Below are 14943 nucleotides of genomic sequence, written 5' to 3' on the forward strand. Positions count from 1 at the left end.
TGAAGATGACTACCGTTCCCCCTTCAAGGCAGCGTCTGCCGTTTGATTGATTGACCTTTCCGTCCACGTGGTGCGCAGCTGCGAAAAGAGCAGCGGTGGATCCGGCAAGACGAGCCCTGGGATTTATCCGATAAACACCGGTTGTCCAAAACCCCCGTTTCACACAACAATAGCATTACTTTGAGAACAGCGTAACTCATGTTAAGCGTTCGGGTGAAATTTATCGGCGGTTCTCCCGCACATCTTGCAGCCTCTCGGGCAGGAGGAGACGACTATCTGGTCAGGATGAGCGGGGAGGCATCAAGCGAATGCTCAGGTGACTCATCTGCATTCAGCCTGGCGGAGGGGTCGGGGAGGGTGTCTGTCTCCAGGCTGGTGACTATTTCAGCCGCATCTCACTGAAATGTGAGCCGGGTACTTTTGTTGCTTTGTCACGACCGGAGAATGGAATGGCGTGCCTTCCGGTCGGCCGTCACGTTCGGGCCCTATGCCGTCTGGTGTTAACCAGGCCGCGGCCGGGGGACGGGGGGGGGGGGGGGGGGATCTGTCCTCGCCCTCGCCGGGTCGTCGCTTCCCGATCGTGGGCTTCCTGGTCGCGATCTGTGTGTTCGCCGTGAAGCCCAACCTCTACCTCTTATCTGCCGTGCAAAACAAACGCAGCTGGTGTGCTGCCAGATGCGCCGGCTTTAAGCTGCCGCCCGTTTGTTGTTTTTAAGCACGATTCGCATCTTGCTGGGACTTCAAATGCCCAGAAGAGCCGGTCAACCCCCCACCCACTCATGACGCATCGCTGGCATAATTGGTCTCAAAGGTACCAGCAGTCCACTCCTTGAAGAAACAGAACAAAACAGGGGCCCTACGATTAGGCGATAAAAACAAAGATTACGTAAGATGTCCTGCGGTGAGCTTAACATTTCTGATTAGATGTATTTGTTTTCCTGTGACAACCCATTAATGTGGATCAATGGTCATGTAGGCCCTCTAATAAGAATAATCTAATATTAGCACATTTCCCAATCTGTGGCACAACCGGTGGCTCTGTTTGTTTTCTGGGGCGCTCAGTTATTAATTTTGCATTTCAAATTCAATAAAACAACCACTCCCTGTTTTCTAATGTGGACAGTTGCGTCAGGCTCCGAGCGATTCGGAGATAGTCCTGCCCTTCAGTTCCCTGGCCGTGTTCTTTTTAACTCCGTATTAAAGAGGTCGCCAGAGCCGCCACCTTCCATATGAGAGACACGACTAAGACGGGACTGAAGGACTCGTGCATTGGTGACGTCACCACTGGATTATCTTGATGTGCTTCAAGATTCAAAGTGTCTATTGCCACACGTACGGTGTAGAAACGGGCTTCCTATACAGTATCATTCCTACTTTGCTGTCCGCAGTGCCTTGGGACACGTGGCGGTAGAAGAGTGTAAACATTGTTCTAAATATGATTCTGGATATGAATGTGAACATGAGAGTGGAGCAGCGGTTCTCCAGGCTGCCACAGAAGAGTCTCCAGGGCCCGCAGATGGTCCAGGTGCTGCGACCCGGCCCTCGCCTGGCTCCGCTGCCGGAGCAGACTTGAAGCCGCTGCTCCTCATCCACGCGCCATCTTATCTGACGTGGTGAAATGAAGTCGAGCCTTTTGTGTCCCCGACGTCCGGAAACGTCTTTTGCCGAGAGGCCTTTTCTGTTCGTGCGCCAACACGGCGGAAGGATCCGCCGCCTGACATCAGGCGGGCCCCATCCCGTGATTCTTTCAAGCAAAGCCGAAGACCCGCAGCGGTTCGCGCTTCCGCCTCACAGCAAGAAAGACCACGGTCGGATTCCGACAGGAATGCGATTGCATGCCTCTGTGTTTGGCCATGTGATCCACTGGGTCAACACCCCCCCCCCCCCCCACTGCACGCCCCGGAGGGCGAGGGAAAGTGTGTGAGATGAATGAATATTTAGGTGCTCAAAAAATGAAATCATCAGCTAAATTATTTGCAGACCAAACAGCAGTGTGTTTGAACAAAATTTGCAGAATCATTTTTTATAATTGTGTTTCTACTTCTGTGTTTTTCCAATGGAAATCAACAGCACCCGATAATGTTAAGGATGTACTTGGGGATTTCACAATACAATATTTTTTGACTGAATTTAGTGCCTTCTGAAATAAAAGAAATGAGCTGAAGGTGGATAATGGGGTAAAGCGTTTGTCACCTGCTGCAAAAGCAAAACACTTTTCATCATATCAATTTCATGCTTTAATATAATCCCAGCGGGATTTCACACGCCCACGCTCCTCAAGTCACTCATGCTCTGTCCCCCACTGTCATTTTGAAATTTGATTTTCTCTTTTTTTATGAAGAAAAATCTATTCCGGTGCTGCCGGTCAAACACACGTGTCATTAAATATATCTCTTTAATAAATAAATGACCTGTCAGAGACGGTGGAATCCGTCGGGCCCCGATGAATTGCCGCCGACCGTGATATTCCCACTGCAATATCACCGATATAGCAACATCGATATACTTTGTCTGCACCAGTGTGTGTAGTATTGATGACAAACAATAAAAAACCCATTTGCTCGGTCACATAACCAAAGGCGTGCCGACCCCACCTGCTCATCTGCTCCCGGGCGAGAAGCGGGGGAAGGACCGCCGCCGACGCCTCGACGCTAATTTGCCCGCTCTGCTAATCATTTAGCGAGGAGGCAGCGGGGAGGCGGAGGATATTTCAGGTTTGCTCAGCTCTTAATAAAAGGTGCTCAGACCGGCGGCCCACGAGGCCCCTCCTCGCCACGGGGGGCGGGGAGGCAAATGAAACGTCTGCACGGCTTGCGCCGGGGTAATGAGTGGCTGGGGGATCGGATCATAATGCGACGCAGTCTTCCTCATCTGCTTCCAGGCTCCGAGGCTGCAGAAGGAACACATTAGCGCTCCTCCTCCTCCTCCTCCTCCTTAAAACCCCTTCTCTGGTCGCAGAACCTGTGCCTTCTTAAAAGGAGCCAGAGGTTCGCTTTGGGCAAAATCATCTGCTGACTGGCCCTGAACCTCCGAGGTGCTTAACTGGCTTTTTTTTTTTTTTTTTTTTCAAAAACAATCATGGAGTTAAACGCTCCTTTTCCGGTAGAGTAATTCTAATTCTGCGCTTCAAGCGGCCTCTGTCGACGTCAAAAGCGCAGGGGTTCGGTAGATTTCGACGCAGTGATGCCTAGAAAAAGCAGATGAGGGCCGTATTTTACCGCAATCCGAAGTGAAATGAATTAAAAAGAGGAAGGACAGGAATGGAGATAAAGCGCGAAAAGACCTTTGGCTCTGCTGTCACTTCCTTTATGCATGTGATCGAATTGTGGCTGCGGTTTTGCGCCATGTGTGAAGGAACGGGCCAAGAGTGCCGATGTTTTCTAACCATCGGCCACTGAGGCCGAGAGGAAAACACAACCTTGTTTTATTGACAGTTTGACTTAAAATGAGCTCAGGGCGGAAGACTTGAGCGAGACACATGTTCGATAAGGATCCGGGGTGATGGATGGAGAGGCGGCGCCGCTCCGCTCCGCCTGACATGCGCAGTTCCGCTTTGTGGTTTCACTCGCGGATGGCGCCCCCTGGCGGACATTAGCAAGAATGCTACTTAGCTCCGCTCGCTCTCCCTCCGACGCCGGCCGTTCAAATCCACAACAGACCATCAAATAAATAGATTCAGGTGGAAAAGACCGTGACTATAACATTTTTTTCCGCAACGAATTTTTATTTTCACTCGAATTTAATTCTATTAAAGTCTTGCCGCGGAGCTTCCGGTGCGCACGGCGTTGAACGCACAGCCGTTTCCGGTCGTGCCGCGCGTGTGAACCGGAAGTTACAACTCGCCCGGAAGTACAGGCCGGGTAGCTCGCGGAGGTCAGAGGTCAAGGTGGAAGTGGGCGTTCACTGACAGAGCACACACTCCAAACTCAGGTAAGCGTTCCTGTACTCATTTAGCATTAATGTTAGCATTTCAAAGTATGTTAAAAGCCACCTCCTGAGCTCAGGAAGGAGCTTGAAAGCGTTGGTTTTAGAGTCGGTGAAGGAAGCAAAGTGGGTCCCCAGGTTTTATTTTCAAGGCCGCTAACGAGTAGCCGCCGCTAGCTGATATACTTTACATCAGCCGGCTGAGATTCCAGGAAAGTCAGAGCCAAACGCATGTCATTGTGTGTCCCGTCCGCACCCGCCAAAGCATAGATGCTTCTGGAAGGAGGTGCTCGCTCACTGATATGTCACAGTTATGAGTAGAGGAGGATTTTGGAAGGCGGTGCCGCTGTCGTCCACCCGCGACCGGTCAAAGCTGCCCGCGGTGACAGGCGTCTCCGACACCGTTCTCCGGCTCGGCCGAGGCGAAGCCGCGCCGCCGCCGTTACGAGGAACTCGTGCGAACAATTTACATGGAAACATGGCGTATAAATAACCGTGACGGAGAGTGAGGCCTTCTCTGATTGACCGGTGCACAGCCTTGTCATTTCACACCCAGCTGGAGCTCAAATCAGGGCCAATTTGCAATGAAAGGTAACTAGAAGAGAATTAAGCTGTATTTATTATTCCTTCCGGCTTTTTTGCAACCGTAGCCGCGAACCTGTGTCCCTCCTCTTCCTCCCCCACGTTTCTTTTGAATGCTTTTAACAAAAGGCTCCCATCTCGGCTCCTCCAGCGATGATTAGGCTTTGTAGTTTTAACCCACTCAGCTTCCACCCTCACAGAAATAAAGGGAGAAAAAAAATAGTCTGACGTCAATGCGCTTTCATTGAGAATAACCTATGCCAGCTCTCTGCGAGAAGCGCCGTGATTTGTATTTCATAGCTCTTTCATTCTCTGGTCAATAATATGGTTAAAACTGACCAATCAGGATATCATTTTTTTTTTTTTGTTAACTGAACAGCATATTGTTGCACTTGCTGGTTTTCAGTCAAGTGTGAATGGCAGGGTGATTAATTTGCCAATAACGCCTTTTTTTACTCTCTATAAATAGTGGGGATCTCCCCATAGCTGTGGCCCGGTATCTCTTCCGGACAGACTTTCAGTTGGATTTACTTTAACCCGATAATCTTGCCTTGCTCCGTCTTTCCTGCTGTGCCGCGTGATTTCGCCCCTTAGTGTGAGGAGACAGGTAGGCTGTTGTTGTTTTTGTTGTAGACGTAGATCTTCCTATCATTCATGGCAGCTTCCCCTACTGCGTGCGGAGAGGGAGGCGGCTCGGTGCCAGCCGCCGTCGGATGCGGACGCCGTCAGGCAGCCCGTGCACGTGAGCCCAGACACTTAGCTTTGGCCCGAGAGATGGAATCTGGGGTGGCGGCGCTGAAACAATGCAGCCCCGGTAATCGACCCCTCCACATCCTGCCAATCAACCTTTTTTTCTTTTCTTTTCGTCCGGAGGGAAAAAGCCGGCACGTGACTCCGACGCTTCCTAATTTAGCGACCGATGCAGGGAGCGCCCAGCCATTTCTCTAATCTTCACATCCCACTGACAGATCTCTTTCCTGCCGCGTCGCACACATTTCTCCGAATTCTCAGCAGTCAAGTCGCTCGGCGGGATGATTGACAGCTTGGCAAAGGCTCGATCCGAGGAGAATTCATTTCATTGTGGCGCGACTGATGAAACCGTGAAGCGATGTGGCGCCATTAGGGAAAGGCGGCAAAAAGCTGTCGAGGCGTGTTCCGTTCACGGTCGCGTTGAATTGTGTTTCTGCCACGGCGGACGTCTCGGAGCCAACGATTCACATCTCCGATCTATCAATAATAACCTCCCGGCCTAAAGATGGCAGCATTCAGTCTGGGAGGCTGTAGCGCAGCTTTCCCTGGCGTTCAGGCGGTGAGGATCCTCCTCCGGAGCCGGGGCCCGTTGAAAACTCCGAGTGTGCGTCTATAAAGATCGCACGTTATAAAACCCAGCCGTGTCTCCTGCAGGAGCCGGGCCGGCCGCAGTTTGACGAGCGAAGTTTACTACTTCCTCATTTAGTAATTTGCGCAGTATGAAGCAAACATCAAATTCCACCTGCCTGAGTGAGTGTGACGCTGACGAAGTGACATTTGGAAAAAGGTCCAAATTTCAAACTCGACTTTCTCACCTCGCTTGTTTTGCTTTGTAGAGCGAGACGCCTCCGACACGCCGAGGTCGGCCCAACTCACGGCGCCGCAGGTCGGCTTTCTGTTTCTCATAATCCGACTGAGCCTTTTTGGACAATGTCATGACTGTAATACCGACGTGACATATGATACGTGCGTTTCCTCAAGCGTGCGTTATTCTTGAGAAATAAAAAGAGGAACTCGGCTAAGAATGAAACCCTTAGGACAGTATTTTTCCCTTTCGGTCATCTGGTCATCTGAACAATGAAACAAACAGTGTCTTTTTTTTTTTGCATCAAACAAATATACCCACATTTATTTTGAAAGTATAAAATTTCACACTATAAAGGCCACTTTTCAGAGTTAAACCGACGAGTTCTCCGCGAAAACGCACAGAGAAAATACCTTTATCCCCTCTGCCGGTCTGACACGCGGTCCAGTTCTGTGGCAAAAACGAAACAAACAAAAAACGAGAGTTGTTCTGCTCCACCACAGAAAGTAGTTGGCAAGATCGGAATAATTTACTCGGTACAAGAGAATGGCAAGAGAGCGAGAATTCCTGATTTGTACATCCCACGGAGAAGCAGGCGTCCCCGATGTTTCTCTCTTTGTGAACCGGCTTGCAGGCACAGCTTCGACATAACAGGCACTGTTTGCCTTCTGCCGGGAGACCCGGGGGAAAAAAAACAAATCTGATGCTGAAATTCTTTACAATGGCACCAGTCAGGCCACAAGAGGAACCCCCCCCCCCCCCTCCCGTGTGTCGCTGTCGTGGACCGCCGGGCTCGCCGTGGATCCGGCCCAGCGTCCAGACCTGGAGTGGTGCTTTCACATTCCTCGCCATAAGAAAAACAACCAAAAAATAACAACCGAAACAAACCAAAAAAAAACATGACGTGGTGCCGGCTGAGGTAGAAGAGTTGTACCAAAAAGACTTTATGTTTCATAAAGTGTACAAATGAGTAACAGTCACATTAATAAACTTAAAAAAGTGGAGTTATGATAGGGAGAATTAATTAGAAAAGAAAAAAAAAAAACAAAAAACAATTTCACCCACATCTCAGCACAACAAGTACACCACGGACATTTCTGGATATCTGAAAATACTCCCTTCCGGCTCAAACTACTTCTGCGATCGTTTCCCTTTCAGGGCACAACGGCAATTTTTACGGATGCTGGAAAACTATAAAAACAAAACGCGCCGCGGGCACGGCGAGCCGGCGGGGGCGCCGCGGTCGTGAAATTTTTACTCCGGCCTTCCCGACACGTGAACCCCTCGCGCCGACGCTAAGTCAAGAGTGCAAACGAAAAAAAAAAAAAAAAAACACAAAAGAAAAGTCAACAAAAAAGGGAATAAAGCAGACGCTTGTCAGGTCAGAGGGACGTTCCCACACAGAGTACGACGTGTCCGTCAACGCTCAGAAACATCTCCCGTGTCCCTTTTCTTGTTTTCTCCCAAGGCTCCCGTCTCTCCTGAAGGCTGGAATGGGCTTTGCGAGCGGACCGGCTCCTTGGCGGGGGCGAGGCTGGACGTCCAGCTCTGCACGTGGACTAGGACCAGCTGCTGTCCATCAAACCCGCCATCCCCTTCCGGGTGATGATGCTCTCTGTGGACTTGAGGAGTCTCTCCAGACAAGGTGCGTTGATTTTGCCCGGCGGCGGCGGCCCCCTGGGCACCGAGTCCGTTTTGGCGTGGCCGTCCGTGCTGGAGGACACGGCGTTGTCCTGCGTTAGGTCCCTGTCTCTGGGGGACGGCGGGTGCCTGAGGCCGGCCGGGGCCGGCGCCGCCGTCGGGGAGCAGATGGGCGACGTGTGGAGCCACTTAAGGTTACTGGCAGAATAGGCTCCGGGCGGAGTGAGGTCGGTGACCCTCAGGGCTTTGGCGCCGAGCGGCACCTCGCTGACGGTGACGGGGCTCACGGCGGCAGTCATGGTCACGGGAGATAGCTGCTGGGAGAGGAGGACGCCCGGTTCATTTAGATTCAAAAAGAGCGCGCCGTCGCTAAAGGAATAAACATCTATTGATGAAGCCATTTAAGAAGATGTTATTATAACGATTAGACTCGCGTCTGAGACTTTTGGCAGCCCCGGGCGTGAAACGTCCTCGCGGGGAATGCAGAGATAAGGAGTGTCTCACCAAACCGCAACCGACACGGTCACGTTCCGCGCGGGGTTTCGCACGAGGCGCCGCTAGATCCAATCGCAGGTGCGACGCGACGAGCCCGTCCGCTCGGAGTTTGGCCAGAAACAAGGCGTTTCAAACGCTTCTCGGTGACGGGATGCGACCCGGGGGCGTCCGATTTGGGCTTCCCAGGTGAGCCGAGCACAAATACAGCCGGAGCGTGGAGGGGGCGGCTTTAAAAACACCCGCCGTCTTTTTGGTTCGACACGTGGTCCGGGGGGCTGCATTAATTTTAGTTTATGCCCGGGTGTGTCAGGATTAGCCGGAGCAATAAATCCTCTCTTATTAAAACGCCAAAGAATGTTTCAGCGTCTTCTGACCTCTCTTATCCCTCTCCGGGACACTCCTCCAAAACAACCCGTTCTCCTCTGTCATTGTTCACCGGGAACCTGAGACGGCGGTAATACCAGAACAAAAATAGCTTTTAATCCTCCCCTCCCCGCTCTCAGACCTGTGATTAAATAATAATAATAGACGTTCTGGTCGTTTCACCGCGTCAATGTGACGTTCTTGGCGGCGATCCTCGGCGAAATAGGGGGTCTTACGCAACAACGTTTTACAAAAATAAAACCCACCTTGGCTTTCTTGGAGGGAACGGCTTCCTCTGCGCGGGCGACGGCCGGCTGGTCGTGGAGTTTCACATTGGGGAACCAGCTCTTCAGCATTTCCTCCATCTTTTGAATGATATTGATATATTTCTCCCTGCGAGGAGGACGGGTCGGGGGTCGGGAGGGGCGGGCAGATAGAAAGGACAGGAGGAACATGGTGAGTGAAGCTGCAGATGCTCAACATATCATGCAGAGGAATCAGACTTTTCAGAGGTCTCGCGACCCCGTTCCGTGAGCTGTTATCACTCGATGAGGCTCCAACAGGAAATGTGCAATCTTAAAACAGCATGTGAACGAGAACCCCCTTGAAGAGAAACCTGTGGTGCACGTACGTGTGTGTGTGTGTGTGTGTGTGTGTGTGTGTGTTCTCTTAAGTACATTTCTCACATGTTTGGCGCTCGCACGTGGGCCCCTGATGTATAACAGTTCTGCTCGCCTCTAAATATAAACGGCAAAGCCACAACTGCCTCCGACAGCGTCATTGTGAAAATAAACTGGTGGTGGTGACGCAGACGGCGCAGGGGCGTCCCGTTCCGCCCCCCCGCCCGTCAAAAGCAGATGGCGGCCGGGGATTAGCCCGGGTCATATGATCGGGACCTCCCCGCTCTGCCCCGTTCGGGCCATGTTAAATTCATGCGAAAGATTATATGCGACGGCGACCGCTAAAAAAGTCACTTTGATCCGATCTGCCGGTGCGACGCCGCAGGAGCCGCCAGCTGGCGGCGAGGAGGGGTTTAAGTCCACCTTCCATATCTGCCCCCGACGAGCTGCGCGGAGGCAAAAGGGCCACGCCCACCCTTTGTCTGCCCTCTGAAGGCGGCAGCTGGTGGGTGAGGGCTGCAATTAGCCTGAACCAAACTCATTTCATCTTTTATCACCATCTTTGATGCAAATCTCACCGAACCCTTCCCCCTCCCGCACGCTAGCGCTGATTCTGACGTCTTTGCAAGTATAGGCTTGACACACTGGTTTTGTAATCGCTGCCTTTAAGATGGAAACATGGCGGTATTTCTAAAAGCAGCTTCATGTCATTTTTTTATAGAAATAATGCCAGTTCTGGCAATCGGAGACACATAAAGGTCGCAGCTTCGAGGACAATTTATGGCCCCGTTTTAAAACAAAGAGGTGACGTGTGAATTTTTGTTTGTGAACGGCGCAAGGACAACGCACACTATCACCATGTTTGTGTGTGATATTTTCCATTTTGTCCTGAAAATTAAAATGGCCTTGATAGAGCCACGTGCAGCCTGCGGTCCGCTTGAAAACAGACCGCCCGAAAATAGAAATCAAATTTGTATCCCGAGCTTTTGAAGAGGCCTCGTCTTTACCGACGCCGCCGAGCGCGTCCCGAGAATAATCGAAGGTACGGCCTCGTTTTTGAGTAAGTCGCGAAAAAGAGGATTCGACGGGCGCTCTTTTACCGCGTGGGGGGAAAAAACCGATGCATAGGAGGCACTTTCTCCTTTAGAGGCGCATTATAAACCTCCATCTGGCCGGCGAGGAGCTAATCAGGCAAGACGAGGCTGCTGCTGCTGCTCCCGCAGCCGAGCCTGATTCATTTTTAACAAGATGCCAGGCGAAGGCGAGACCGGCCTGTGAATTTATGCTAAAAGAGCACCGGGGGGGGTGCGGAGGGGCGGGGAGGGGGCGGGGCCACCCGATGACGGCCACGTGGCCACGGACGGGCCGGACGCCGCCGTGACCGCCACCGAGATTCTTTCCCCCCTCCTGCTTTCCGTTGCAAGGAGACGCGTGATTTACGGGTCATTTTCGCCCACGGCGACCGGCGCTGACCTGCCGTTCATCACCGACGCTTATCTGATGATGGGCGAGAGGACGGGGCCGTAAATCGACCCCATCCAACCGCGGCCGAGAGACGTGTCAAGTTAATGTTTGGTTTTATTTATTTATTAGAAATGAAACTTTCCAGCAGCCACATTTCCATGGCTCCTCCGGATACGATAAAAAAAAAAAAGAATTCAAACTAGCTGCGTCAGCGAACGGCTCTATCTTTACCCGCTCCATCCCGACGTCGGATAACAAACACTTTTTGGAGTTTAAATACAAGTCAGATATCTTGGAAACAAATTTGCGTCTGTCCAAACAATGTTTGCAGCTCCACCGCCCACACGTGTTGGGTGGGTGGGGGTTTCTGCAGGAGACAATGTGGATCATTGTTGCGCACGAAGGAGTAGGTGGGTGAGGCGGAGGACACTCACCCCATGCAGGGGTTCTGCAGGACACCCATGATCCTCTGGATCCTGTCCATGGCCACGCTCTCCTGGAAACTGCTGAGTCCTGGAAAAGGGGAAAGTTTGTACCACGTGAACAGAGTTGACAGCAGGGCCGAGTCTGTTTGGCAGATGGGTTGTGTAGATTGTGTGTGTGTGTGTGTGTGTGTGTGTGTGTGTGTGTGTGTGTGTGTGTGTGTGTGTGTGTGTGTGTGTGTGTGTGTGTGTGTGTGTGTGTGTGTGTGTGTGTGTGTGTGTGTGTGTGTGTGTGTGTGTGTGTGTGTGTGTGTGTGTGTGTGTGTGTGAGAACGCGAGAGAGAACAGACTCCCTGTCTCTTTGGCCAGGAAGTGCTGGGTCACACAGGGTTTGATTTTTTTTTTTTTTTCCTCCCTTTTTCCGCTGAACATCTCCGGAGCCGGTCTGAACACGGGGCTATCTTTTTCCGGAGACCTAACCGGAGCTCCTCTCTGGGACGGTACGGCGTGTTCCCGCTCGCGTGGGCCCGAGCATCTAATTTATAACAGTCTGATGTGTGACGCTGTTTGTTCTGGAGAGGAAGAAAGGGGGAATAACACCCCCCTTGTGTTTTCTTACTAATAGGGACAGCTCCATTAGGGCCCGGCTACATGGAGCTTCACACAAAAGGAGCGCCATTACATGACACTTACACTAAATGCTAATGGTTTCTTAACAGCCTCCTGAAACAGTAGAGTTCTATCTTGCATTTAGTTTGGTTTTTTTTTCTTTGAGATGCTACAGAACATGATTTAGGGGAAGGGTGGGTGGGTGGGGGCTACAGAGGCGAGCCACTTACTTTCTCTGTATCTCCCAGAACGGAGGCCGTTCAGGATTGACGACAAGGGGTGGATGTAGCACTGGAGCTCCAAGCACTGCAAGCGAGAATACACACATCTGCGGTTAGATGTCGTCTTGTGGGCCGTCGCCGAAAAGGATGACCGATTCTGCTCATTCCGTCATTCGAGCTCCGCCAGCGGCGGGCCGGTGAGATTTTGTACGCGCGGCGATGCCGTCGAACCGTCCCGCTCACCTTTCTGGTGAAAACCAGGTCTTTCTCCGATGCGCCGGAGATGAGCTGCCGTTCCCCGCGGTCCTCCCCCGCCGAGCCGCAGTGTCTCTTCTGTGCTTGGTGCGGCCGTTTGCCGGCCGTTTCCCCGGGTTGGCTTTTACAAAGACCGGCGGCGTTCCAGCCCCGCGCCTCGGCGCGGCGCCCAGGAGAACCCTGGCCGGGGGCCTCCCTGACCTCGCTCCAGTCGCCCTCCAGCCGGTTCACGTTGCCCAGGTGCAGCAAGGCGGCGGGGGACGGCGGCGCCTCGGCCCGCGGGCGCTTTCCGGCGCGCTCGGGCTCCCGGTCGCTGTCGTCGTCCTCATTGTCACTCGCCAGCCAGTCGATGGAGTTGTCCGAATCCGTGGCAGACATCCTTGGCCGCAGGCTTCAGTTAACACTGACCATCACTGACCTGACAGGGAGGGCCGGAGAAATACAGCATGAGTATTCGGGGCCTCGCGGCACAAACATCTGCCGCGGCAGCCACAACACCCCGGGAGTGTCCTTGAGCTCCGCTCAGGACCACAGAGACGGAAAAAAACAAAAGCCTGCACCTCCCGATTCAGGCGGCGTGAATAATGGCGGGGCACGGCGAGCGACAGCGGGGCCGCTCACACAACAGTGATCTGTTTGTTTTGCAGATGCAACACCTGAGCCAGTAAACGCGGCGCGAAAGCAAACACCCAAAAAGCCCCCCCCCCCCTCGCGCTCGCCACATACGCCACAATCCTACAAAGCGTCACGATCTTTTGGATCTTCGCCGCCTCCCGCGACGACAAATCTGCACGTTTGGCAAAAGAGTCGCCGGCCGTCCGAGCTCCGCCGGCTGGCCTTTCAGCCGCCGCCGCCGCGGCGCTCATCCATAAACATGGGCCGCTCCTCCAAAGGGTGCAGGGGTCTGCCGCCATGGCGACCGGCCGCTCAGACCCAAGGCCTCCCATCAACGCCGGTGACAGTGACGGAGGCGGGCGGGGGGTTTACAAAACGGGAGCGCGGCCTTGTTTGTCCACGGCGAGGTGGATCACGCCTCGTCCGACCGAACGCTCGGCGGCCGGGACCTTCACGTCTCCGCCGCTCCTCCTGGAAAGGAAGTGAGGACGGCTTTCGCGGCACAGATATTATTTCTGGCATTAAAGCAGATAGCGCCGGTCACGCCTCCTGTTTCCTGCCAAATTCTGCGGGCACGAGACCCCGTTCCCCCCCGCCTGCCCGCCAGCCCCTCCGCCGCTCTTTGTCTCAGGACGACCACCTTCTGATCTTATCTCGCGGGCGGCAGGGTGGAGCCAAGATTTACGGACATAACAAAAGGGGGGAGGAATTAAGGCTCAGTTACAGAGGAGCGCAGCTGACTCGCTCCGGTGGAAAACACAATGAGTGCAGGAAAGCGCACGGACACCGGTCGGGTTACCGACGGCGGGCCGGCCGAGGGAAACGGATCCCGGCGGCGCCCGAGAGAGAGAGAGAGAGAGACGGAGAGGTTTCCAGCTCCCGGACGGATCGGTTAGCGGCGGACGGGAGCCAAAGGCAGCGGCGGGCGGACCTGCCGGCGCCACGCACGCCCCTCCAGGGGTCACCACGGGTGGGTCGTGGAGACGCCCGGCACTTTCACCGTCCCACGGCGACACTCACACACCCGGGAGGCTTCTGGAGGAACTCCAGGCAACTTTCACAGGATGGCTTTCACCCCGGGGTCACAGAGCTGGTCACCAAAACAAAGCCTCCTGTACTACACATCGCTGCGAACCCCCCGGCCAAACACACCTCCGGAATTATGAAACAGTCAAGCACACTCACACACACACACACACACACACACACACACACACACACACACACACACACACGCACCGTGCGGTCTCCCTATTTGCATGTACCTGTGTAGGTGGGGCGCCGACCGTTGGTGCGCAAAAAAGAAAGGAAGACGTGCACGAATTCAGGCAGAAATCCCACGGTAGGTCAGGCAAATTTTTACACGTCTGGTGGAGACGATGACAAACACACACACACACACACACACACACACACAAACACACAGACGCAAAGTCCTACCATCTACTAGCCCTTCAGACACAATGGACTTTCTCATCAGCGTTAGTCAATTTGGCAGCGCGCAGAGTAGGATTATATAAAACACACACACACACACACACACACACACCTGGGGTGAATGGCCGCAATATCGATCGGTGATTGGAATTCAATCGCGATCACGTGCACTGAGTCCTCCCTTTGTCGCAGATACATGTTCTAGACAAATAGTAAAGACGCTTTAAAAAAACAAAAAGTGCGGGGCGCTGCGGGGTCTCGGCGGGCTCTCGGCGCGGGTTCGGGACGCACGGCGGCTCCGCGGCTCCGTACCTTCCCGGGATGGAGCGGACGGTCCGGCGCTCGTCCTTTGTTCGGGCGGTAAATCCGTCGGAGCTGTGGAGCGCAGGCGGGGCGGGGGCGGGGGGTCCGTCGGGCCGATGTGCGGGACGTGCGGAGTGTGAGCGGGGAAGCGACTGCACGCCAGTGAAGCGCGGCCTCGTGTTGCTTCTCCCAAGGCAACGTGTCTGGCGGGGCGGGACGAGGGGCGGCCGCCGCCGCCATTCGCTGCGCGGCCGCGGCGCGCCGGCGAATCGGCGGCGGCCCCGCCGGCAGCCGCGGCGCGATAGGCGCGGCCGGTTTACATATGCAAATGTCATGGAAATGACACAAACACGTGGACACGCGGATCGCTTTCGTTTCGGCAGCTGGGCGAAAAGTCAATCCGGGGCTATTTCTTTTCTTTCTCTTTTTTTCTCGGT

At 53.7% G+C, this 14943-nt stretch overlaps 1 protein-coding gene across 3 annotated transcripts; it reads right to left on the reverse strand.

Moving 5' to 3' along the window:
• Positions 1 to 6350: 6350 nt before the first annotated feature.
• ciartb (circadian associated repressor of transcription b) lies at positions 6351 to 14652 on the reverse strand. Of its 3 annotated transcripts, XM_086163727.1 has the most exons (7): positions 14516 to 14644; positions 14316 to 14404; positions 12140 to 12569; positions 11906 to 11981; positions 11079 to 11157; positions 8827 to 8953; positions 6357 to 8019 (listed from the first exon to the last, which is right to left on the reverse strand). In XM_086163727.1, exons 3-7 carry the CDS (start codon positions 12527 to 12529, stop codon positions 7621 to 7623), a joined length of 1071 nt encoding a protein of 356 aa, XP_086019853.1. In that variant the 5' UTR covers positions 12530 to 12569; positions 14316 to 14404; positions 14516 to 14644; the 3' UTR covers positions 6357 to 7620. The 3 variants fall into 3 exon arrangements, with proteins under 3 accessions (XP_086019854.1, XP_086019853.1, XP_086019852.1); XM_086163728.1 differs by lacking the exon at positions 14316 to 14404 and having other exon boundaries at positions 6351 to 8016; positions 14516 to 14652; XM_086163726.1 differs by lacking the exon at positions 14316 to 14404 and having other exon boundaries at positions 14516 to 14652.
• Between the last annotated feature and the right edge of the window lie 291 nt (positions 14653 to 14943).

The sequence above is a fragment of the Fistularia commersonii genome, chromosome 17, assembly GCF_037954325.1.
Source record: "Fistularia commersonii isolate RoL2024-O1a breed Wild chromosome 17, RoL_Fcom_v1.0, whole genome shotgun sequence".
Taxonomy (NCBI): Eukaryota; Metazoa; Chordata; class Actinopteri; order Syngnathiformes; family Fistulariidae; genus Fistularia; species Fistularia commersonii.